General features: G+C 44.1%; 8 protein-coding genes across 8 annotated transcripts; 3 read left to right on the top strand and 5 right to left on the bottom strand.

Moving 5' to 3' along the window:
• The first annotated feature begins 478 nt into the window (after positions 1-478).
• Positions 479-1,410, top strand: TrAFT101_010813 (uncharacterized protein). The gene is made up of 2 exons (XM_024901040.2): positions 479-900; positions 983-1,410. Exons 1-2 carry the CDS (start codon positions 494-496, stop codon positions 1,035-1,037), a joined length of 462 nt encoding a protein of 153 aa, XP_024756757.2. The 5' UTR covers positions 479-493; the 3' UTR covers positions 1,038-1,410.
• Positions 1,290-2,891, bottom strand: TrAFT101_010812 (uncharacterized protein). The gene is made up of 3 exons (XM_024910176.2): positions 2,695-2,891; positions 2,410-2,640; positions 1,290-2,339 (listed from the first exon to the last, which is right to left on the bottom strand). Exons 1-3 carry the CDS (start codon positions 2,724-2,726, stop codon positions 1,307-1,309), a joined length of 1,296 nt encoding a protein of 431 aa, XP_024756756.2. The 5' UTR covers positions 2,727-2,891; the 3' UTR covers positions 1,290-1,306.
• Positions 2,892-3,625: 734 nt separating this feature from the next.
• On the bottom strand, positions 3,626-5,690 carry TrAFT101_010811 (uncharacterized protein). The gene is made up of 5 exons (XM_024902762.2): positions 5,369-5,690; positions 5,055-5,314; positions 4,659-4,995; positions 4,374-4,595; positions 3,626-4,310 (listed from the first exon to the last, which is right to left on the bottom strand). Exons 1-5 carry the CDS (start codon positions 5,545-5,547, stop codon positions 3,716-3,718), a joined length of 1,593 nt encoding a protein of 530 aa, XP_024756755.1. The 5' UTR covers positions 5,548-5,690; the 3' UTR covers positions 3,626-3,715.
• Positions 5,691-7,523: 1,833 nt separating this feature from the next.
• Positions 7,524-8,962, bottom strand: TrAFT101_010810 (uncharacterized protein; the record flags this gene model as incomplete). The annotated part of the gene is made up of 2 exons (XM_024901043.2): positions 7,524-8,752; positions 8,857-8,962. The coding sequence occupies 2 exons, from the start codon at positions 8,960-8,962 to the stop codon at positions 7,680-7,682; spliced, it is 1,179 nt and encodes a 392-aa protein (XP_024756754.1). The 3' UTR covers positions 7,524-7,679.
• Positions 8,963-10,461: 1,499 nt separating this feature from the next.
• Positions 10,462-13,437, bottom strand: AOX1_3 (Alternative oxidase, mitochondrial precursor). The gene is made up of 6 exons (XM_024908740.2): positions 13,147-13,437; positions 12,151-13,091; positions 11,852-12,074; positions 11,579-11,795; positions 11,117-11,526; positions 10,462-11,057 (listed from the first exon to the last, which is right to left on the bottom strand). The coding sequence occupies exons 1-6, from the start codon at positions 13,242-13,244 to the stop codon at positions 10,919-10,921; spliced, it is 2,028 nt and encodes a 675-aa protein (XP_024756753.1). The 5' UTR covers positions 13,245-13,437; the 3' UTR covers positions 10,462-10,918.
• A 4,193-nt stretch (positions 13,438-17,630) lies between these two features.
• TrAFT101_010808 (uncharacterized protein) lies at positions 17,631-18,996 on the top strand. Its single transcript, XM_024902083.2, has 4 exons — positions 17,631-18,061; positions 18,119-18,218; positions 18,296-18,603; positions 18,677-18,996. Exons 1-4 carry the CDS (start codon positions 17,759-17,761, stop codon positions 18,860-18,862), a joined length of 897 nt encoding a protein of 298 aa, XP_024756752.1. The 5' UTR covers positions 17,631-17,758; the 3' UTR covers positions 18,863-18,996.
• A 728-nt stretch (positions 18,997-19,724) lies between these two features.
• TrAFT101_010807 (uncharacterized protein) lies at positions 19,725-21,669 on the top strand. The gene is made up of 6 exons (XM_024908739.2): positions 19,725-19,819; positions 19,881-19,922; positions 19,987-20,165; positions 20,241-20,435; positions 20,509-20,928; positions 20,995-21,669. The coding sequence occupies exons 1-6, from the start codon at positions 19,801-19,803 to the stop codon at positions 21,040-21,042; spliced, it is 903 nt and encodes a 300-aa protein (XP_024756751.1). The 5' UTR covers positions 19,725-19,800; the 3' UTR covers positions 21,043-21,669.
• On the bottom strand, positions 21,462-23,465 carry TrAFT101_010806 (uncharacterized protein). The gene is made up of 5 exons (XM_024910175.2): positions 23,291-23,465; positions 22,833-23,225; positions 22,468-22,730; positions 22,289-22,410; positions 21,462-22,236 (listed from the first exon to the last, which is right to left on the bottom strand). Exons 1-5 carry the CDS (start codon positions 23,304-23,306, stop codon positions 21,606-21,608), a joined length of 1,425 nt encoding a protein of 474 aa, XP_024756750.1. The 5' UTR covers positions 23,307-23,465; the 3' UTR covers positions 21,462-21,605.
• Between the last annotated feature and the right edge of the window lie 80 nt (positions 23,466-23,545).

Raw genomic sequence — 23,545 nt, 5'->3', positions numbered from 1 at the left:
CAGATATATACTTGGGCACGGCATTAAAACTGGCGTTGATACAATATACAACGGACGGCATATGTCCTTTTGATCTTTGTTAATTTCTTGCTCTTTGAACTAAGTATATTGCGAATAGTTATACCTGGTCTCCTCTGCGCAGAGCTAAGAACCAGAAGGGAAGGGCTGCCGTGATAGTAACATTATGCAAAAGCGTAGCTCGCCCTTTTGCGGGTTGTAGAATGAGCCATGGGATCTCGTTTCAAAAAATTAAGCGTGCTTTGCATTTGAAAGAGTCTGGATGACTGCTTGCATTGGATCACTGCGAAATGCGCATTATTTACGTCGAGTTTGCTTTTGCAAGCTGGAGATATGAAATAGAGGTCTGTTTCGCAGCATGATGGGAATCTAGCTTTATATTAGGTAAGCGAATATTGGCCAAACGTCACGAGGTTCTAATCGCCAACTTCTCTGATACCTGCGGCGTATGTACTTCTCCAACAGTTTTAATCAAATGAAGACGATTGCATTTCAGATACTTCGTCCCCGCACTCTGCCACTCCTCCGAGCACGCATACCCACTATCAGCTACTCCAAATCGCAATCAAGAGTTTGCTTCTCTTCTAACGCAAAAGAACGTCGCACCATGGCAACTGTCTTTCGACTCGTATTCTACGTCCCAGAGACTCATGTTGAAGCCTGCAAAGCCGCCATCTTTGCCGCTGGAGCCGGTCGTTATCCAAATAGCTCGTATACTGAATGTTGCTGGACGACGTCAGGCACCGGTCAGTTTCGACCGGTTGCTGGGGCGAATCCGCACATTGGGACGCTGGACAAGCTAGAATCCGTTACTGAAATCCGGGTTGAGGCCCCTTGCGTCGGTCCTATTGTGGCAAAGAAGGCGGTGGAGGCGTTGAAGAAGTAAGTCACAAGTCATCCGATGCTATTAGATATGAAAGAGATCTGCGAAATGAAGAATAAAACTAAAATCTTGTTTCTCTAGAGCTCACCCATATGAGGAACCGGCATATGAAGTATATAGGCTTGAAGACTTTTAGGACGTTGGGTCCTTTATAACCACCTTTCTTCCGCTGATTATACTGACTCTATCCCAAATTCTCATCTCCAGATTATAGCCCTTACTCATTTACACATTGTACAAGCTGGTCTTACAATCTAAAGAAATTATAGCTGTGAAATCAGGAAAACATATTCCGGCGGAGCCAAGTGCTTGGCTGCTGGCTTTACCTGTTCCAAGCATTATATATGCAAGATTGCTAAAAAAGAAATTATTTTTTTATTTTTTATTTTCGCTAGTTTCCCTCGATTACCGCGAGTAAAGCTCCCATACCTCGGGGTCTGGTTTGTCTAAGCTTGGTTTAAATCCAAGGCTACCTACGTTCCAAAACCAGTCGGGGTGTTCCTCACTCCTGTACTTGTTCGTCCCCCGTGCAAACTGAATGGCCATTTTGTGAAACCTCCAACGGTTGCGAATATTTGGGTCGGTCTTTTTCACACAACTGAGCATGTAGTGCCGCCAATCGATCTCAGACTGGCGCGAAGATGATGTGTCGGCGAAGATATCTTCAGCCCAGCTGTTGTCTCTCCAATCGGCAGGTGTGAATGGTAGCATCCAGCCAAAGTTACGCAAAGCGCGTAGGAAAAAAACTTGTCGCTTATATATGATGGCATCATAGAACCAGCGATCTACCTGGGCTAGTGAGAGGAGAGTTTTTGCCGCTAAAATAGCAGACGGAGGCTCAAATATGTCTCGACGTCGACTGCCCTGGTCATTGTTATTAAGGTCTCCAGATTCGTTCAGATGTTGATGCTGGTTGTTTCGCTGGAGCTCGGTTTTAAGAACTTCGCTAGGAACGTCAACAATATAGCTGAGAATGATGTCGATTAATTCGTTAGTATCAAAAACTTTTCGGCGCTTCACTGCCGAGATCTTCACTGGACTTGGCTGCAGAATCTTCGGAGCCGGTAGGCGAGTTGGCCTAGCCAGCAGCCACTTTGTATCTTCCATGCTTTTCGGATCGAACCATCTTGTTTGTGGAAGATCGGGACGCTCTAACGGGGGCGACTGGCGCTCAATGGCAAACTGAAACACCTGCCCACTTCTCTCTTGCATGTCATAGTAGTTGACGCAATATAATAGTCCATTTAGTTCGCCGCCATACATCTGGTAGCATGAATTTTCTTTGTAAAATGACTCCCAGAGTTCACGAGGGGTGATAGTGGTATGGCGACAGAGAAAAGAGAGGCATGCGGGGTGTATCAAAAGACATAAGTCAGAACCCAAGTGTAGTTTATCTTTCACGCCGGGAATGGATACATCTCCGTAGGAGCCAACCATGCTATATCATAGATGTATAAGTAGGAGGCGTCACACGAATGCGTATAGTCTTCATCGGCTTGATAACTCACCAGAGTGGGGTGACAAAAGTGTCAGGCTGGTTGGGCGTAACGGCAACGCTTAGATCCCAATATTTGCCGTCATCATTCGATATAGTCACAATCTCTTCTATCGGCAGAGACGGGACTGGATATCCAGGATCATTATACCACTCTCCATCTCCCGGCGGCCATTTGCGACCTCCGGCGCCGTCAATTAGAAACAGGTACCATTCATCTCGTGCGTTATTCAAGGGGCCAGAGCTGATCTGTCAGTGACTAGCCTCCTAAGATGCGGGGTACATAAATAACCCTTACCAGAAGCAACAGAAAGAGTCCCAGCAGCCCATATCGTAGAAGCCTGTCAGCTGAGATGAGAAGCATGTAGCATTTAGAATTGAAAGTTCAACGTTCCAAGACTGATATAGTCGTCATGGCTTCAATGCTGGCTGTTGTGTTAGAGGCGGTGAGACAGTCTCATTATCGAGTGGCGCAAGTTCAACCGTACAGTATGGAATCGAAAGAGTGGTGGTTGTTTGTACTTGATAAAATGTGGAGCACATAGTCCACGCTTACTTATAGACAATCTTTTTATCGCCTTTTTATGGCACGCGGCCACAAGTATTTATTTATTTTTGTTTATTTTCTTTTGAGGCTCAATACTACATATAATTACTGGCCAACACAGCCGGCAAATTGCAAATAAACTCTATTGACCGAACACTCACCGTGGAAGATGACAATCGGACACGCATGATTGCACAGTGCGTTCAGGCCAATTTTCGAAATCAAAGATTGAGATATACTAATTCCTACATGCTATGCTTTAAGCCCATCTATTGTGGGCGTGGCTAATGCCAACTGGGATCTGTCTAGTCAGGTGAGCTACATACACTATCAGCGTACTTTTAAGATATTACTCGGCGTTTTCTGCTTCATTTTTTATTCTCCTCCTATGACCAGTGATTCTTTTTTCTTTTATATCTTGCGCCTTGTTCTAGCTTGTAAAATGGGGATATAAGTTGAAACAATAATAGCTTCTAAGTCCGTAAGGCTTCTATTTACAACACCAACATGCTTATTCGATGTTATATGTTAGGCCAATGCTGTGGGCGATAAGCATATAGGTTGTATCTGGAGTGAATTAAAGACGCAAATGAAACTACATGTAATCCAACAATTTCATCAGCAAATAGCATAAAAAGATAAGCCAAAGAGACTGGGCGTTTCTTGATCAATCACAAGCAGGCGCCTAAATGCGTTGAGTGGAAAGTTCTGTAATAATATGGAGCTCTAAGCAATGTTCTGTGGGATGTAGAAAGGAACAAAGGACAAGTAATTATTTTTTCGATCTACGATGATAAACAATTACATTTGTCCCATCCTTAAGAGGCTCATTTCGCGGCACCAATGTATATCCTCCAATCTTGGGCATCAACACCCACCATACGACCCAGTATACGACGGACGCCACTAAAACCGAAATGCCCACAACTGCGTATAGCCAATATGGGAGGCTGGTGTCACCTTTGCCGCCTGGGGGCCGCAAGAATGGAGCCACAAGCTGGAATGCCTGCCCTGCCATGAAGAACACTGCAATAGGAAGCCATACTTTGAATGGACGCGGCGCCTTTGGCTCTTTCCAACGAAGATAGAACAGCCCTGAGACAACAAGGAAATTGATAACAGCCCCTGGATACCCCTCCACGTCGAGAATGAAACTATAAGCATCTCCAAACGGTATGGCAACAATGACGATGAATGAAGGGATGAAATGCAGAATCAAGCCTGCGCTTGGCGAACCAAACGGCCATGATGATGCCCAAAATCGTGGAAAAGGAATAACGCCTTCTTTCGCAAGTTCCTGGTTAACGCGAGACTGGGCAAATGTTACCGTCAACACATTGCCATATGCAGAGAGAGCTACAAGGACGCTGGGAAATTATTAGCGGCATGATACAGTTGACGAATGCGAGGATGGTGTGCCTCCGGCTAACCTAAGCGCTCTCTGAGCGGACTTTCCAAACACTTTCCCCATAAAGAATGAAGCAACTGTCGTTCCACTCGCAGCAATCTCTTTGGGTGTTGCCGCAGAAAAGTAAGCAACATTTGCAAGGATGTACAATATCCCACATGTCGAGAGACCCAGAGGACCAGCTATCTTAATAGTGCGAACAGGATCTTTCACCTCATTGAGCACATACATAGCATTAGACCATCTAAAGAAGCATGTCAGCGCCGAATCATTTCTTTTAATTTCTTTGCTGGAGTGTGATATTTACCCCGCAAACGAGTTCAACACTTTGAAAAGTGCTGTTGCATACGGATTTCCAGAGTTTGCAGAGCCAGCAAATGCATCGCGGAAGCTTGCGTGAGGATCCGGAACTCGTGAAACGCCTCCACCGAGAACTACCCATCCAGTTACGACGATAAATATAAGAAGCACGAGTTTCAAAACGGTAAAAAAATTCATTCCGTGGACTCCGAGTTTTGGGATGAATGTATGAATCAGAGTAACCGAAACGATGACTCCAATGGCAATACCTCGCTCTGCCCATTCCGTGACAGTCCTGTTGGCCGCTACTAAAATGTTCGATGCAAAAACAATACAACCAGAAGCTGTGGTATTAATTTAGATTATTTTCCCTTTCTTTCGCTTTCTGAGAGACTAGACTCACCAGTGAAGCCGAGGGCGACAGCCTGAACTGCAAAAACAGTAGTAATGAGCATCTTTGGCCTGCGATACGCTGCTTCGAGGTATACTTTCTCGCCACCGCTTCGAGGGATCATACAGGCGAATTCAAGCCAGACGCAAAGGCCCGAAATCGATAACAGAAGTCCCAGAACCCATAGGAACATGGAGGCACCCAGAGATCCAACGCCATTGATGATTGATGATGGGGTAGAGAAAATGCCCGTGCCAATTATTCGCCCAATACTATAGCTTTATTAGCCATCTTATAGAATCGTTGGGAGTGGCGAGAAATCCCACATAAGAGAAGTTGTGCTGAATATGCCCAGATGTCGACCAAGTCCTCCTGCAAGATACTGGTCGAATGTTAACCCTCCCACTTCCTCTTTGAATTCAGCCTCGGAGTACCGAGTCCCATTCTCGTTGGACTCAAATACCGCTTCGTTTTTCGAATGCGCCGGAGAGTCGCTGGTAACCATGCCGTTCTGCGGTGTTCTCTAAGCCAGCTGACAGAAGAAGGGAAGTGTATCTTCTAGCAAAAAGACGAAACTGTGGCCGCGAACATCGCATCATAAACAAACAATTCTCCCTGCATTACTATCATAGCGTCTCACGGACCTGCCGAGAAGGTGTGCTTGCACACCAACAGCGGTCAGATTGCGTGATCGTTATCGGGTGCTGCCTGTACACCAGAACGGTCGTTTTGCGGCGATTGTCCCACTCTCTCAATAATGACTAGCCGTTCTTATATAGTAATTTTTGACAATGCAACGCACGTTATCGATTTGGGGTTTCTCTGCACCGGAGCAGTTGGCACTCCTATTTCACGAGTGGTACCTGAATGCCAAGATGACCAAATATGTATGTATCCATTGCGCATTCTTTCGTTGGTTCCAAAGGCAGTTAGTGTGATCGCCCAAGTACAATTAGCTCTTACGCCGCGCTGTTGGTTGGACGGCAGAAGCCGACTTTCAATGCCAGGAGTTATTGTGGTGAGCGGTAAGGGTAGTTTTTGAGTCACTTCGACGTTGTTGTCCAGCTAGATAATCACTAGCAATGAGCCTCATGAAAAAAAAAAAAAATACATATTCTCAATTCACATCTAGCAAATTTCATTTTCTAATTGCTTTGAAAGTATAGAATGACTAACATTACATATATGTCAGGGCACCGCTGACTGGTGAGATTGCCATTGCATGAATACCTATTTGCTAGACCAGCCGATGGTCGATACTATCTTTTAGCTTATTATTCCCACATCCAATGGATGAAGAAAATGCAGCTTGGTTAACTGTGGTATGATGCCGATGTGTAGTCTGCGAATTTGGCGATTTGAAAACATCAACGCGTATTCGCAATACGTATTCCTTGGATGGTTAGCGTATTACCTGCGTACGGGTTTGCACTATTGACCTACATAGGTATATCATGTCTACAAATTAGTACAGGCTGCCTTGTACAAGTATGTACGTCAGCAGCAAGGAGCTCTGGCCACACATTGGCTCTATAATCCTAGACCAGAGCTTTGGCCCCATGATGTGCTTGTTGACAGTTCTGGCGCAACTGCCTGACTATATCCGAGCTTTACAGCTAAGTGGAGAAAATACAATCACGCGATCTTATTAAGTATGTATTACTCCATATTGTGATCAAGTATGCTGCGGCATTAGTGATAAATAGAGTATATAGTGGTTGCCGCGCTACATGACAGCTTAGGTATTGTTGAAGAAGCCAACAATTCTTTATCTTAACATTTAAATGTCAATCTAGCGCATCTCACTACCTAAACGCTGTTAGTCCTAAGCACGATCTTTTATTTTTATGAATGATTTAGTTCGTCTAATGTGATTTTACATCAGAAGATATACATACACAAGAATAGTTTGAGATGCTTAAAAAGGATACGCTAAATTTGCTGAAAATGATCGCAAAATGTAGCAAACCAGTTTATCCATGAGTTGAGATAGACACAATTTCCAAGGGACAAATGACAAGCCTATATCCTGGAACATGTTAAGCGATAGATTAAATTAACTAGGGGCAATGAAATATCACGTGGTTAATAGAGATGTATTTGAGTCCAGTCTTATTGCAATGGTGTTAGCAACTGGTACCTAATTTATACAAATCAGCGTAGAGAAGTTGACGCAAGTTGACGATAGGGCCAGTCTGGCTCATTGGACGAGCCGAGACCAGTGTAAAGTGCAGTTCCTGAAATGGCTTTAATGGGGCATTTATATGTCATAATATTTAAAGGGCCTGCATGCTGTAATACAGCGTCCGCCATGTTATGATATAGCATCCGTCTGCTATAATATAGTATTTACGTTTTATAATACAGTTATTGATTATATCTCATAAATCTTAATTTTTCAGCAGGATCTGTCTGGTATTCATATAAGGTTTAATAGTGTAAGATGTTTATATACAATATTTAAATATATACTAGAATAGGGGAAATATATACAAATGCGCACGCGCACGCAAAGGCCTGCTCAAACAGTCTAGGGCTATGCCTCGTCAATCTTAGACGCAAAGGATCATCTGCTCCCTATTTACAGATACCGAGAGGCGCTCAGGCATAGAGCTCTATAAAGTGTCTGGTTGCCCTTTATTGGCAAGATGACCACCACTGGCTCTCAACAACGCAAGTGTAGGGAGACTGGCATTGTGTTGGTCCAGTGTATCCCTGACCACCGCACTGGCCCCATTGAGGAACACTGCCGCCAGAGGGAGGAGAGGTAGGTCCGGTGCTGGCCGTAGATGACCTAGTCACAGTGGACAGGGTGGTTGAAGCTGGCGGGGGAGGGGTGGAAGCGCCACCCAGGTCTGCTACGATCAAGTCAAGGTATCCAGGGTTTCCAAAGAGCTGAGCCATATCCCATAACATCACACCTGCGAAGCTATCATAAGACTTAGAAGATGAGATAGCTCCAGCGAGTTGATCATTGGTGGGAAAGTAGTTGGCAAAGTTTACAGCATGGACACTGGCCGGAGTGCCGACAAGCAGCTTAGTGTTTGGGTTAGCACTGACAGTCTTGGCCCAGTTGTCCCAAGTTGCGTAGTTGTAGCCCGAGGGGTAATAAGAGGTACCACAACCGTTGTTGTAGAATTGGATGTTCAACCAGTCAAAGGCCACCTCTCCCTGGAGGAACGATTCGTCAGACGCGTCGGGGTACACACACTGGGGGGCAGCCGAAAGATAAAACTTCTTTGACGTAGCAGCGCTTGTGAGAGATCTCAGCTCTGCCGCAAAAGGTTCCATGTTGTTTTCGATGGGATCCTCTAAATCAAAATCAAAGCCGTCAACCACAGCGTTGCCAAAAGGTCGAGGGGTGCTGTTGCCGCTCTGGACAGGACCAAACATGGCCCAAATTTCCTGAGCAGCTGACACTGCAGTTGACGACGAACTGAAACCACTTTCAGTATAGGTCGAGCCAAACAAACTCATCATGATGGTTTTCCCATATGTCTGTTGGCACTCGACGATATCTGCAGCAACTTGAGGGCAGTCGAGGAGGTTGGGATCCTGAGCAAAGGCGGTACAGTTGTTGCCAACATTGGCAAGGTTCAGGTTAAGATCTGTGATGCCAACCAAGAAAGAGATATTGATAACATCAACATCAGGGGCATTTTCGCAGTAGTAAGACAGCCTGTTCTGGCCAATGCTGCCTGCATCCTGCCCTAGACGTTGGAAGGCTCGTTAGTCTCTGAGTCGTACAGCGATTTTATCTCCTGAGATTGTAATCGGCCCATCTTCCACATCTTTTGCAATTTAATATACTTACCCCAGTATACGACAATATTGTCCTTTGAGTTCGGATTCCAGCCTGCCTGTGCAGCGGGGAGGAGGGACAACAGCCCGAGGGCGGATGTAAGGTACAGAGAAGGCATTGTGATCGTCAGCCTGAATGAAAGAAAAGGCCTGGGGGATTGGAGCCAGTTGTGTGGCTGATGATGAATTAGGAAAAAGGGAAAGAAGATCACATCTTTATATCACTCTGAACTCTGATTGACAGGCGCCAGCAGATTTTCGGGACGAACAGCTAGTCAATCTAATAAGGAAGCTAGAATAAGAGATGACACATGTAACCTTGTGCTGATTCCATTCAAGAAATTACAGTAGGTGCTATGCTAATTGAGAGATAATCTGCTCAGGCGATCCAGTTGACAGGCGGATATGGTTACATGAACAGGCGGATTGCTTAATGAGTGAAACATTCCAACGCTTTCTGCATAGTGACAAAGATAGGAATTGACCTGCAAAATTCACATGCACTCCTTTTGCTATAGATTGCAAAGCAATATCAGTGATTAGCATTAAATTGATGCAACGTTATGCTCCAGTCAAGCCAGGGTGAGGATATTCTCATAACTAATCTGGAAGGTTGAGAGAACGAAAGCGGTTAGAGGACTTCCAATCGCGCGCTCTTCTATAGCTAGAAATCGATAAATATGCAGGAACCATCCCCCCAAAACATGTAATCTCTTTCATCAGCCGCATAACGTAATCTGCATGGTTCGCTTGTTAGCTGTAAAGGCGATATTATAAGGTAGGTAGATATAAATTAACGAGAGCATCCTTCCTATAGAAAGTGTCAAATGTTTCCAATATCCGAAAGTCTGTCTATAGCCATTTTCTCCTAGTATTTCAAGATTGATATGCACGTTAATGCTTCTTCTCATCGCTCGGCAGTAATCTTTGCGGTTTACCCAGGCTGTTTAGCATCTAGCCCATTTTGTCAGCTCTGATTCCCAGAGCTTCCGCATTGGTGATAGGGCCTATCCGCCGACAGAGCATGGCCTGTGTTCAGTTCCTGCACGTGGCAGTGTTTTCGCTCTGTAATTTCGGATAAGACGGCACCACGCACTGTTAAGCACCCCAAAGTCTAAGCTCGTGGCACTAAACACCACGGGGCAGACAAGGACACAGAGATGCTACGGCGGGTCGACTAGGAGGTGGGTTGGCTGTAGCAAAGACCAGTCACGCGACGTGAAATCAGCCGCGTTATCAATCCGAATCTACGCAATTGGGACAGTAGAGTAGAGTTATCAGATATTTGCATGTACTACTTTATCTATAAAGGGTTTTAGACCTCTCGATTTTTCCCAAAATGACCATTGACATTATTGGCAGCTGGGGAAGTCAAATGGTTACATGAAAATTCCATCTGCCTCATATGTGAAGAATTGAAAAGGGAGACGTTACAACTTACAACAAGTAGACTTGAACGCTACAACTGCAATGATAGAGATATATCATTTCTGATACTGCCTCGCTCATTTTAAGCGCATATTGATCTCATATATACTACTGATTGTACTTTTATAGCCTTTAATAACGTTCATGTAATCCTCCCATTTCATTATGGGAGAAGGGAAGTTATTTAAGCCTGGCTTTTGTAAGTAGAATCGGTGACAGGGCCTTAATAGTGAGATGTTTTAGAATATGCGAGAGTCCTCATCAGGATTACTAATCGTGAATATTTGTACTTTTACTGGTCATTTAAAAGTAACGCAGTTTTCTCTCCTCGATGAATACTGCTGCGATTATTTAACGATTATTTTGCGCAGAGAAAGCCCACTAGCCACCACTACCGCCACTCTCAAGCGCACACGGGATGAAAAGGAGCCTTGTTTCCAGACACTACCGCAATGAACTTAGAAAAAAAATATACTATTGCGTATAGACAATTTAGACGCAATGTGCGTAAAACGCAAAAAGGAGGATCAGGAAATACACACAGGGTAAATACACGATAGACTGTAAGCAATCTGACGTTTTAACTCCAGCTCGCGGCTAAATTTAGCGGTTATACTGGAAATATGGCGTGGGAATAGCACCCTCATTCATAGGCGATATTGCAACGCCAGCTCCCCGGGGGCATTATAAGTAGGTACCTTCATCTCCAATGCCTCACCAGAGTAACCCAAATCCTCTGCTACTAGCATAGCGGCCTTTTCTCCAATCAACAGAGCCGTTGAATATCTATACCGTACTTAGTCCACTATATGGCAACGGAGAGGAGACAAAAGGAAGAAACTCACGTATTACACCCCACATTGTCGGGACAAATACTAAGATCGGCAACCTTGAGGCCTTTAACACCATGCACATTCAGCCGCTCATCAAGCACACCGTGCTTCACGATGTTGTTGCCCTCCTTTGGAGCCATTGAGCAAGTACCTAAGCTATGCCAAGTACTCTCCACATGGCGTTTAACCCATTCTTCAATAGCTTTTATGTCTTTGGAGCTATATTTAAGCTCTTGGCGAGTATTGACCTTGTTTGAACTCAGGATGTTGGCAGCAGCTATGTTGTCGGCCGCGGGAAGAGGAGAGGACCAGCTTCCGTGGCCAATGCCTGCAGACAGATTACCAGGAAGTGCATAAGCCTTGGTTGTGGCCAGGTCCATGTCATGAGCCCTTGCTGGTGAATCGTAGTCAAAGAATGGGTGCTACACTTCGTTAGTGATAGCAGAGCCACAAATCTGGAAGGCTGATACGAACCATATTTTCCACCTCCCCTGCATAAGAATCCATTCTTCTTGCTGTCTCCCTGGATTTAATGTATCCCCATACCATGGGTACCATGTCGCGCTCGTCATTCATGAAGCCACAATCAAAATCTGGAGCTTCATACGGGTCAGCACTCTTGATGTGCGTACTACCCCTAGAGAATGGGTATTCTAGGAAATGAAACATGGTAAAGAATTTTCCGTTGGGCCTTGGATTTTTGTTAGAGCAGAAAGGTCTCTCGATTCCAAGCGTTTCATATCTTACATCAACATATGATCGCCAAACCAGCCCGATATGACGCTGTAGTGCATCACTGGTTTATCCGGCTTGTCTTTAAAGTAACTTGCCCAGCCATCTTTAAAATGGGGAGTTGGCCAGCTTTCGAACTCTTTCAATTCTTGCTCCGTAGGGCGAATCTTTACGCCCGCATCGATGCCGTTGGTTGCGAGAGGGCCTGTTCCTTTCAAATGCCACTCATCAAAAACACCTATCTCAGATGAATGAATATCAATAAACACATGATTTATGAGTATCAAAGGCTGTCATATGGCCGGTATACTCACGTTTTTGAACTTCAGGGTCCCCCCGAATGAAGTCGTCAAAGGTTTCGACATCGGGTTTAGCTCTAAAGACTGAAAAGGTCAAGTAATGATCTTGGAAATTTAACCCCACGCCGGGAAGGTTAATTAAACAGTTGACGCCTGCATTCTTTAGTTTGACGGGATCGCCGATACCCGATCTCTGTAGAATGAGTGGGGAAGATAGTGTTCCGCCGGATACGACGATTTGCTTGCGAGCGCGGAATATACGTATTTGTGGCTGGCCCTGTCCAAGAAACTTGGTTGGGACAGTCTGCACGCCGACAGCTCGTCCGTTTTCAATGATTACTTTATCAACCTTTGTATTGCAGGCTAGGTATAAGTTGGAATGGGCTGCTCGAGTGGCGTGGATGTATGCATGCGCACTATCGCTTCGCCGTCCTGTATCTCGGTTGATCCACTTGAGCCAATGCTCGGCGCCATGACCAGTGACTAGATCTTGGAGATCGTCAACAACAGGGATACCTTGCGACTCTGCAGCTCGAAGGAAGTCGTCTTTAATCGGATACGTGTAGTTTCCGAAAGATACCTTGATTGGGCCTTCAAAACCATGAATGTCTCTGTTTTGACTTGCTCTTTGATACGTCTCATGTTTCCTCATGAGAGGCAATAGTTCCTGGGTTGTCCAGCCTTTGGCCTGAAAATCATCGTAATCAGAGGCCGAGGCACGGGTGTACATCATGAAGTTAATTGATGAACCACCTCCAAGAACATGTGCGCAAGGTACAACGGCTTTGCGACCAGCAAGCCATTTAGACGGACGAGATTCATAGAAGGAGGCTGTCTTTGAATCCAGTTTCATATTTCGCGGATAGATGCCTGGGCGGAAAACCCAGGGATTATTGAGATTGCTTTCACCAGCTTCAATCAAGAGAACTTTGAGTTTGTGGTCTAAATTGGCCAGCCTATTACATATAGTTAGGCCTACCATTCATGCCGCGATTGGGATCAGCAACTTACCTGCCCGCCACCACACATCCACAACTTCCGCCTCCTGCCACGATGATATCGAACTCATCAGGCAGCGAACTGCCATATCCTGAGTATTGCGTTGTCATCCTTGGGGCTCAGCTTCACTCTCTGAAAGCCTAAACTGGATGTCGTAAAGTTGATCTGAGTGTCATGTAAAGTAAGTGGCAGATCTTTTATCTTAAATAGACCTCTGGAAACAAGTATGTCATCACTAATCGTGACCATCAACTAAAGGCCCTCAAAAACGTCTCTAGCCCTAAGGGTCTCACTGACCCGAAGAGCCGAACCATCATGCCGTATCCCCTCTCTCATAGCAAAGACAAGACCACCAAATGCATTTGTCTCCATGAACTACCATTGTTCCATTTACCCGCCTAGTCTCGCTACAACATCCAATAGGCATACATAAAGCAGGTTGGTGTGCAGCTTTCCTGTTTGCATAGCCAAGACTTGCGGGGTGATATGCGGTGAGTGGTGTTGAGATGGTCGTGTATATTTACCTAAAGAAGAGATAAATGCGACGATAGCTGTGATACATATACATATATATTATATTTTGTCATTTCACAAATCTGCTGCGCTTTTACTTTTACATGTCGCGGAAAGTTGGTTTGTCTTATAGTATTTAATCGCAACTACTCCTCATATTTGACCTGCAATGGTAATAGTATTTCATCTAATGAAGCCATAACAAATATTATCGTGCATAGTACACTATTAGACCTGTACTACTACATCTGTGATACTTCAAAGAAAGAACCTATTCCATGGGCTGACTTTAAATGATTGAGCATAGCTGCGGCAGCCACGGATGAAATGTTATGATTGTTGAACTGGCTCTCCCCGCTTGTCTAGGTGTTCAATAGCATCCGAGCAAATCACGACCACAGTTCATGCACCCCGGATTCTCGCCAAGCGCTGACTGTGGAGATATAGCATAGCCCCTCATGAGTTTATATCTCCCAGGTTGCGTTCTTGTTGCGTCAAGTGCGGGGGAAAGACCTATTCATCATCAAGGTGTAAGCACATTGCCTCGCTATGTGACGTATTATTTGACCCTCTTGAGACGAGCGGCAACTGTTGGTGAGGGGTTAGGAATGCTATGGTAATTTTGTGTTTCATTCTGTGTTGAGGATATGGAATAGCTTAATCAGGATATCACGGATCACAAAGTCAGAGGGAAAGGGCCAGGCTCGGCCCCCGCATTGGTATCATGAACTGCTCCGAACATATCACAGCAGATACTGGTCCAATGATTCTCATGTCGTTGAATATCATTAAACTATAAAAAAATCGATTCCTTTAATCAAAATGTTATTTATATAGATGGCGGGAACATGGACAATTAGTCTAAAAAAAATCCCAGCTAAAGATTGTATGTTTATACAATTCTTCGCTGGTGGGCTTGAGCTTGGATAGCAAAGTACGGGCAGCCCGAATACCTAGGCCTAGTTTAGGGTCTAGAGGGGCATATTATTCCCGGTGCTATCTCCCAAGTGTGTGGTCGAGACTCCCCCGCAGTGTGATAGTCGACCTTGAAGATAAATGCTTCTGGCTCGGTATTGATATGTCGTACTATTAATCATTAGGCAAGCAATTATTAAAGAAGTAATATGCAATAGATAAGATATGATGCAATGGCACATTTGTACATCAAGGCTGCTGCTACGGAATACTGTTACGGTTGTTGTAAGATAGCCTATAACGTTGTTGCAGTGGTATTAGGTAGTGCATACATGCGCTCACCTAGTCCTTGGTTGGGCCACGGTTGAGACAGAAGGAAAGAACAAATATGGAAGCAAGCATTATAACAAGACACTGTAACACATTTACGATACATGTTCAAGAGTGCGAGATGCGGATTGTTTATATACTATAAACACAAAGTACGGGAAGGCAATATCATTTAAGATCAATAGACAGTATATCTAATTGTTATGACTGGCAAGCTTCTGCTCTAACCGCTGCCTGGGTCTTGACCTCGCGGCTAAATCACCACTACTTTAGCCCATATATGAACCTCGGATAATTTATATAATACAACATCGTACTCATGTATACTTGCCTATTTATAGATTGAGCTACTGGCATGTTTCCACCACTTTGATCACATTGTTTCATCTTATCCATCAACTATCTACGAAATTCTACTCGTACTGAGAATAGTCGTACAGAGAAGAACTATCTCCCAGGGAGAGCTAGTATACTTAAAATTCTTGATTCACTGACCATGCGCCCAAACCATGTTCCTTGATGACCAGCTATTGGCAGTTTTCGATTCTCAATGGCCTGTCATCGTAGAATTTTACCAGTAAAGCGGAGACAGAACCTCCAGAAGAATTTCCAATCTGTAACCATCATATGATCAAGGTCAAAAGGAAGGCCTTCATAAGTGATATTTCGTCTCTTCAAATCGCAAAGCGCTTACCAGAAATATGGGGCTCGGCAGGTAGCGCTAACTTTATTTTACGATTCCTCATCAGCTTTATCTTGCTCAGCCTAGGGTCGCTTTACAGTCGTTTCGAGCATGCCCTAGCGTTCGGAAATGCACTTGAATGGAGCTAAATTGTTTATTACTAATATTGATGAGTAGATCTCCTCGGTCGCAATAACTATGTTCTGGGTTGTAGTGTAATGATTCTGTTTCCATCATCAAGTATTGCTTCAAACTTGGACCTATAACTCTCATTATAAAGGGGGAAGCTTAGTTTTGAGCCTTTAAATAGCCTATCTCATAGGATAGTAACGCCCTTAATTATATAGTATAATAGTTTACGCCAAGTGCCGCGAAGCTAATGTAGCATAGAAACTATCCCACATACAGAGACCAGAACTCGGGATTTCTACCCCTGAATTGCGTACATTAATAGAGAAATTAAACAAATATTAAGTTTTCCGTAAATCCGTAAAATAATACTCTATGCTGGGTTCAGGGGGCATATAGCCTCGTATCCCTGGTTATAACCTGCATGATTTGTATGGTGCAATCATGCATTCAGCGTGACATTTTATAAGCAGGAGAAATTTACTGTCGCTGCTGGAGTTTTTTTTTTTAAAAAAAATACTATTGAAATGCGTTTGCTTCAACTGAAACCCAACTAATAAAGAGGTTATTTCTAACAACAGCGTGAGTAAACATGGGTCAGCTTGGGTGCGGGCTACATATAGCTTCACATTTTTCGAAAGAGTAATGTTCCGCTAGAAAATGAATAAAGTTAGACTGAAACGGATATGCCTATTTGTATGAACACCATATTAACGAAGTGAACCCAGAAGTGCTAGTGGATTTAGGAACTCACATTATTCTGTAACAACAACTTCGGTGCGCTTTGTAGTACACGTAACCCGTAGAACAAGATTCTGCATTTGAGGGAGGGTGGGGTTAAAGTAATATCGTCAATACAGTTTAGTGAAAAAGGTAGCCTTACTTCGATAGTCCGTTTATTGATTGTATTATAAACATTGAGACAAAAGACGTTGGATTGCGATCGACCAGGAAGAATAATGCTAGTAATAACAATATCACTCCCTAGCCCCTGGATGCTGCCTATGGCTAATAGAAAGAGAAATAGCCCAGCTGCGGACAAGCTCCTGGGCAATGCAGCCTCTTTGCTAGTATCCACACGTCCTATAAGTGACTGAAAAAGCAGTTCTCAGCCCCACATATGACTAGCCCACATACTATTCAAGCGATGCTGATCGCTGATTGGAACGAGCATTATCCGTTTTCGGCAGATAGCTATTAATAAAGCTTGGACCCTAGAACGAAGTTGCTACTAGTTATCTTGTTCTCAGGTCGCATAAAAATATTCGATCTAAAGCTGAGCAGCCGGACAGCTACTGTTTCGCGCTTCGGATATGCAGGTGAATTGACACAACTGACGGAACTGGAGTCTCAAAAGACGCAGTTATGGTGTCTTTAGGTATACCGATGCCTCTGAAAAAGATTATTCAAGAAAGTTGTAAAAAATTGTTAAAAAAAAAAAAAAAAGAATAAAATAGATCCATATTTCTATCACGGAGTCTTGCATAGAATTGCAGTGTCTGCTAGTAGTACTCCGTACCTATGCACGACTCAGTTAGTACTGCCTGTCTTCACACGCCTGGCCACTCGGTTAGGAGTAAGAGTGGGGGGTTTCCTAACAATCCATGAATTAGAGTGGCTCGTGCTCATAAGCGATGAGGAATACGGAGTTTAGGTCTGTTGCGATGGAAGTAACTTATACCGCAACACATACGATATATGTCGATGATTGGAAGATCACGGTGTGTTTTTGATCCGAAGCTGGGATACAGTATGCTGCGCCTTGCCAAGCAAAGCCTAATCTCTGTCAGCGCGGTGTTTGGCACCTTCTGTAGTGGCGTCTTAGTGTGAAACCTCTATGCCGCCTTCGCCGCATAGAAGGGACAATGAAACTAAGCCTAAAATGAAGAAGAAGAAAAGGAAGAAAGTGACCCCCAACGTGTGGAGGCAAAAGCATCTGAGCAAACAGATTAAAACGGCGCTTAGTGTCAATATTTTCAGAACTGGTAGTTGTATATACCCCCCTTTAAGCATTAGCTGTAGCAAGCTCCTGTCCTACACTTAGAAACCACACTCATGGAAGAGCATTTCAACACGATCGTGGCCGCAAGCTCTCAAGACAAAGGGAAGCAGCCGCTAAACATACGGTTTCTCAACCTAACAAATCCAAACGATGCAACTAAATCAGATGCACTCACAGCTATTCGCTCTCATGTGGCAAAAAACACCCATGGTCGCAAACAAGAAAGCCGCCGGACTCGCCTAGAGATCCGCCAGTACCGTCCCGCGACTCGAGGGAACAAGACTAACAGTCTTTGGTCACAAGAGAAGATAGGCACACAGCTTGGCCCGGAAAATTCGAAGTTCAACTTGCCAGTGGTACGTCAGAAGGAGAGTCAGGAGAACACTAACCTGTCTGATCAATCGGAAATATAGATACCCAGCCCACAAACTTTTGTGACATCTCACAGGAGAAATCCATTCCAGACCTCTTTTGGGAAGATTTCTGATCCCGAAAGTGCCTTAATCGATCACTGTAAGTATGGTTGTTGAGGATCATTTATATTTTCTAGATAAGTAATTGCAGCTACAGCAAACACTAATTGCCTGCAGATATTACCTATGTTATAGACCATGGTTATACAGATTGCATTCATAATGAAACTGAACAATTACTCCTTCAAAACGTCCGATCGCGCTTTGTACCGTGGTCACTCACGGAACGAGGACTCCAAGCCGGGCTTTTAATGGCAGCTTGTCGGAGTCTACTGACATTATATCCCGAAAATGAGACATACAAAGTTTCATTACTTAAATATAAGAGCCAATGCATCGAGATACTTCGCTCTGCACTTTCAGACCCCGATCAACGTATCAGTGATCATACTATTGCCCTAGCCTTAGTATTATCCACCGAAGAAGTGAGCATTCCAGCCAAACCTGTGCCTGTTGTCTTCTTGGAGAATTATTCCTTACAAAATGAAAATTTATCAGTTTCTTTCTGGGAATGTCATCGAATCCCGACTACATGGGGAAGCGATCCTCAGAATGGTTCAACTAAGGGGCGGATTCAAAAATCTTGGTCCAGAGGGCCTACTGGGATACTTACTGGCAAGATCAGTCTATAACCCGGTCTTTCGATTCGTGGATGGTCCTGATGCTATAGGATTGGTAGAATAAGAAGTACGAGGAGCTAAATGGACAGAATTATAATATATTTGGCATCAATGCAGTACATTTGCGCAGTATACTTTAGAAGGTTATGATCCCATCAAAATGCCCACATGCTGCTCAGATCAATGATAATATCCATCAAGGCACTGTTTCTCTATTCAATGCAAAACGATAATAACGGTCACTTAAGAGAGGTGGCTTATGAATGGCCGCTAGTTTCAGAGCTCTTATGCTTAATAAAGATAGGTCGACCTATGGGAGGGAACTTGAAAAAAGCCTTTTGAGTTGGATGGAATCACATCGGCTACCCTCCCTTAATAACAGCACATTTTCTAGAAGTTTAATAGAGAGAAGAAGAATACGCTGAACAGCCTCTAGTGACATAGCCCCATCTCCAGCCCTGCATTCGGCATCGGTGTCCAGCGGACCTTTTCTCCGCCGAAGAGAACCGAACGGGGTAGGCGTCTCTTGGGCGGTGTTTGCATCTTAGAGCACCCACCGAAATTGCATGGATGCTTCTTAGGGTAGGACCCCTTTGGAGCCTGATCTACGTAGTTAGAGCGACGTAGCGCTTCTTTGTCCATCAAACATCATTTATGTTCATCAGCTTTGTGTAGTAGCTGTTTGAATAGTCTATGAATGAGGTTATTCATACTTTTTTTTTTCTTTCGGAACATTTTATGTCTCTTCATCAATGATTGATGATATGGGGTCTACTCCTTTCGGCAATGTAAAGTGCGGTGGTGTAACCACGTGCATAAACTACGCTACCGCCGGCTCACCGAAACGGCTTACGTACATGCCTAAAAAAATAACGGAGTTGCGGATTGATCTCACCTGTGGATGGTTTCATTGAGGAAAGCATCCATCGTTACATCAGCTTAGTACCACCTCCACTCGATCTCTAAATATCGCATACAATAGTATCGTTTATATCTGAAGTTATGTCAAGCGATCTTAACGGTATGTTGCCAACACGAGCGTAAAAGTTTGAATGAGACAAGTTACAAATACCGCTTGATAGAATATACCAACAGCGAGGATTACGAGATTGTGCGTAAGATTAGTATGTCTACTGGTGTCAGCTAGCTTGATATGCAATTTATTCTGATGTATAACTACGCGAAAAGGCACTGGCAAACACGCAGATCTATTTGAGGGTGTCCATATACCAGATTTTACGAGACGTATCCTCAAACCCGCCAAAGAAGTGGGGAGAGACACGATAGAGCGGGAAATCAATATTCTTCATTCCCTTAGAGGGGGCGTTAATATCCTGTTGCTATATGGTGTAATCCGAAATGGTCCGGTATGCTACCCTATGATGTTATTGTAACACGTCGAGACAGTGTTAACGATGACCACTTTATCGGTGTGCTGCTAGCTGGAACCACCATCCTTGGTCCTCGAATACGTGGAAAACATCGACTTCCGACGTTTATATCCTACATTTAGTAGTGACGATATCCGATACTACATCAAAGAGCTTCTGAAAGCCCTCCAGTTTTCCCATAGCAAAAGCATAATGCACAGAGACATTCGACCTCACAATATCATGATTGACCCTACTGAGCGAAAGGTAGTTTCCGCTTCTCATATTTCTGGCCCTGATATGCGTGCTAGAACTTGAACAAAAACTTATGTGATGCTAGTTACGTTTACTCGGCTGGGACTACGCAGAATTTTATGTGCCCAGCTCGTTATATAGCGTCCGCGTTGGCTTGGGTTTCAACAGAGCCCCCGAATTGTTATTAAATCACGAAAGGTATGACTGTGGCGTGGACATGTGGAGTTTAGGGGTCCTTCTTGCTTCTATGATCTTTCGAAAAGAGCCATTCTTTCATGGAGCGAGCAATTCACTTCAGCTTCAAAGAATTGCCAGAGTATTGGGTACCAAGGGTCTACTTAATGTTGTGGAGAAATATGACATAGATACCACTCCAGATGGCTTTGACGATATTCCACACTTCGAAAAGACACCCTTGCAGAACCTCTTCAACGAAGATAATGAGAAATACGCAAGCATTGAGGCGATAGATCTCTTAGATAAATTGCTTCGGTGGGATCATGCAGTAAGATATGACACGATGATTCCGTTGAAGATGTTGAGAGATTTTTACTTATGTTTTTACTTGTAGGAAAGAATAACTGCTAATGACGCCATGTCACATGCATACTTTAGCTAAGCAATATTTTAGCTGCTAAAATATTCAGCTTCATCTACAATTGAATTTCAGGAAGAATAAAGATTTAGCAGTTGGGCAAATATGCGCGTCGATAACCTTTCTGAGGTTTATGCTTGTTCCATTTTTATCGGCCGCATCCACAACAAAACTCCAAGTTTGCGTTGTGTGCTGTTTATCTGACGTATTTGACTCGGACCTATTATCGGATATCGATTATTATTTGAACCGTTCATAGGATCGATAGGAATTGGCCCATTACCTCTATTATAATAATACATATTTCGTAAACGGTACGGAATTAAAGCTAGGTATGAAGAAGATAACATTACGCCTTAAAAGTTTGTAAAATTCGCAAAATGGCGTTATAGGTGCGATTAATTTTCAAGATGAAAACAAATAATGGCAATTATGCACATAGCGCAACACTTGGGGACTTTTATTGTTCAAAAATATAGTCAAGTAGGCTGGCATTCTGCAATTATTACAACCCTATATACTTACAAAGCTCTATTTTATAAATAATGAATATGTAAACAAAAAGTGAATGGCTTTCTTTAAATTAGTCATATGAACAACCGAGACGCTGTCGGTAAAACGTCAGGAAGTGAATGTGTTAGGCGTTCTGCCAGCATGTCCATAAACTCCAGGCGCAGAGCTTCAGGTACGCATAATGAAACAGAGCCAATAGTGAGACTCCATATTAAGAAAAAGTTATCAGACTCCCATGAGCTGAGCATCTCGGGGCTCTTTAAGCTGCGTAGCAATTTTTGGGCAAATGAGGTGGCCCCGGTGTTATCCATCCCAAATTTTGCGCGAACTTCGCTAATGTAGAGGATACCAGCTAATCGAAAACATTCTCTTCGAATTAAGATTTTACTAGACATACCATGTGTAACTCGGGGCAGTGATAAGAGGTCGTAAAGGATCGGAGCTAGTTGAAAGCCTGGGAAGAGGACGCTTTGCCAAAATGCATCGCCTAGAGCATATGCTTCAGCATTTATGAGAGAATTGACCTCCTGTATGGCTTCAAAAATGTGTCTCACGGCCGGATCTTGGCTTAGCAAGCCATTGCTACCTAACTGTTCCACGGTGGGCATCGGTGCGACTCGAATTTTACTCTCTGTTGATAGGATTTCATATGGCTGTGGATAACGCGGTTTTCTATCCTGCAGATAGCTACCTCGGACATCGATCCTAGCAGTGATAAATTAGATTCCATTGATAACATGAATCAAATTAAACGCACCAATACATCATTACTTGAATAACAGGTAAATGCCGGAGTGCTGCCAGGCCACCCACACTGCTGATGGCGTGAGAAAGTCCGTCAAGGTGAACGTTGATCAGCTGCGGGTTGCTAGTTAAATTCTGGTAGCGGTTAGCATGATAAAGCCTGGTAATTTGGGTGGTTTAGCCGACACATACTGCGAAAGCCGCAAACGCAAGGATTGCTGTGATGGTCTCTAGACTGGCCCTTTGAACGGGGTCATCCAGTCGACGCCGTAGCGCTCTGGTAGCCATCAGAGAGTATCTGGCATAATCTATGCTGCTCTCGTCGTCTTCGGTACTTGAACTCTTCATATGCCACGCTGACGATGATAGCATTTGTGTAAGTGACGCGGAGCCTTGTAACAGATTGAAAAATCCAATTTCAATCATAGATTTGAAGACGACACAGCCTCCATATACTGCATCAAGAATTTTAGCAAAAAAAAGAAAAAAGAAAGAAAGGAAGAAAGGAAGAAAGAAAGAAAGAAAGAAAGGCATAAGCCATATAGGGGAGTACGAACAGTGATTCCATAGCTGACGAACTCTTGGTCTCTGGTCTGCGGGCACCAGCTCAAAAATGCTCGCGCTATTCTCTGCACTGATAGGACCAAATTCGTTTGTGTTTATTTGCATCATTTCGGTAGATTGCAACACTGGTTGCATCCCCGCGGACTCCAGTCCTTGATGCGGCGGCCTGGTCGCTGCTTCGCGCGACAAAGCCTGTAGCCATGATCCAACATCCAAGTCAACCGTCAAGGCGTTCCGCGGGGGAGGTGGGTTGCGCCGACGATAGTCAGCTTGCGCACGACTCCTCACGCGCCGCCGTGTTTCTGCGTTGCCGCGAATATTCGTCCCAGACACAGAGATGAACTCGAACTGTTGACGGCCAGCGCCAGTGCTGCGCTGCTCTTGACCTAAAATGAGCTGTTTAACGGAGCGTCCTGAATGGCTTAATACCATTATGCTTTAGCTTACTTACCCTTTCTTCCTGTCATTCTGAAATATTCATGTATATTAAACGCCAAAGAGTGTCGACAGAGAGATTTTCACTCTCGAGAAATAACATTGATCGTTATTAGTGAACCGCAGCCATTAATTAGAGAGGGCGCTGAATATGCGGCTTGACAGCTGGAGAATAGCCCGAGACTTAAGGCTGCTCCACTTAATCCGGCCTCTTGCTTAGGCATTGTTTAGTAAGTAGTGCTTCAAAGTAAGCCTGCTAGACTGTTGTCCG

Source organism: Trichoderma asperellum, chromosome 7 (assembly GCF_020647865.1).
Source record: "Trichoderma asperellum chromosome 7, complete sequence".
Classification (NCBI taxonomy): domain Eukaryota; kingdom Fungi; phylum Ascomycota; class Sordariomycetes; order Hypocreales; family Hypocreaceae; genus Trichoderma; species Trichoderma asperellum.
This window is presented reverse-complemented; position numbering and strand designations above follow the sequence as displayed.

Excerpts from the sequence above, each read along its gene's own strand:
- TrAFT101_010813 (XM_024901040.2), top strand. The coding sequence starts at position 494 with ATGAAGACGATTGCATTTCAGATACTTCGTCCCCGCACTCTGCCACTC. Across the intron at positions 901-982 it reads GCGGTGGAGGCGTTGAAGAA|AGCTCACCCATATGAGGAAC; the intron begins GTAAGTCACAAG and ends TTGTTTCTCTAG.
- TrAFT101_010812 (XM_024910176.2), bottom strand. The coding sequence starts at position 2,726 with ATGGGCTGCTGGGACTCTTTCTGTTGCTTCTG. Across the intron at positions 2,641-2,694 it reads GACTCTTTCTGTTGCTTCTG|CTCTGGCCCCTTGAATAACG; the intron begins GTAAGGGTTATT and ends CTGACAGATCAG. Across the intron at positions 2,340-2,409 it reads ACTTTTGTCACCCCACTCTG|CATGGTTGGCTCCTACGGAG; the intron begins GTGAGTTATCAA and ends TCTATGATATAG.
- TrAFT101_010811 (XM_024902762.2), bottom strand. The coding sequence starts at position 5,547 with ATGGTTACCAGCGACTCTCCGGCGCATTCGAAAAACGAAGCGGTATTT. Across the intron at positions 4,996-5,054 it reads TGTCGCCCTCGGCTTCACTG|CTTCTGGTTGTATTGTTTTT; the intron begins GTGAGTCTAGTC and ends TTAATACCACAG. Across the intron at positions 4,311-4,373 it reads TCCGCTCAGAGAGCGCTTAG|CGTCCTTGTAGCTCTCTCTG; the intron begins GTTAGCCGGAGG and ends ATAATTTCCCAG.
- AOX1_3 (XM_024908740.2), bottom strand. The coding sequence starts at position 13,244 with ATGACAACGCAATACTCAGGATATGGCAGTTCGCTGCCTGATGAGTTC. Across the intron at positions 13,092-13,146 it reads GGATGTGTGGTGGCGGGCAG|GCTGGCCAATTTAGACCACA; the intron begins GTAAGTTGCTGA and ends TATATGTAATAG. Across the intron at positions 12,075-12,150 it reads GGACCCTGAAGTTCAAAAAC|GTGTTTTTGATGAGTGGCAT; the intron begins GTGAGTATACCG and ends CATCTGAGATAG.
- TrAFT101_010808 (XM_024902083.2), top strand. The coding sequence starts at position 17,759 with ATGGAAGAGCATTTCAACACGATCGTGGCCGCAAGCTCTCAAGACAAA. Across the intron at positions 18,062-18,118 it reads CGAAGTTCAACTTGCCAGTG|ATACCCAGCCCACAAACTTT; the intron begins GTACGTCAGAAG and ends TCGGAAATATAG. Across the intron at positions 18,219-18,295 it reads AAGTGCCTTAATCGATCACT|ATATTACCTATGTTATAGAC; the intron begins GTAAGTATGGTT and ends AATTGCCTGCAG.
- TrAFT101_010807 (XM_024908739.2), top strand. Across the intron at positions 19,923-19,986 it reads CGAGATTGTGCGTAAGATTA|GCACTGGCAAACACGCAGAT; the intron begins GTATGTCTACTG and ends CTACGCGAAAAG. Across the intron at positions 20,166-20,240 it reads GTGTAATCCGAAATGGTCCG|CTGGAACCACCATCCTTGGT; the intron begins GTATGCTACCCT and ends GTGTGCTGCTAG.
- TrAFT101_010806 (XM_024910175.2), bottom strand. Across the intron at positions 22,411-22,467 it reads TTGCGTTTGCGGCTTTCGCA|AATTTAACTAGCAACCCGCA; the intron begins GTATGTGTCGGC and ends AACCGCTACCAG. Across the intron at positions 22,237-22,288 it reads ATTCAAGTAATGATGTATTG|GATCGATGTCCGAGGTAGCT; the intron begins GTGCGTTTAATT and ends TATCACTGCTAG.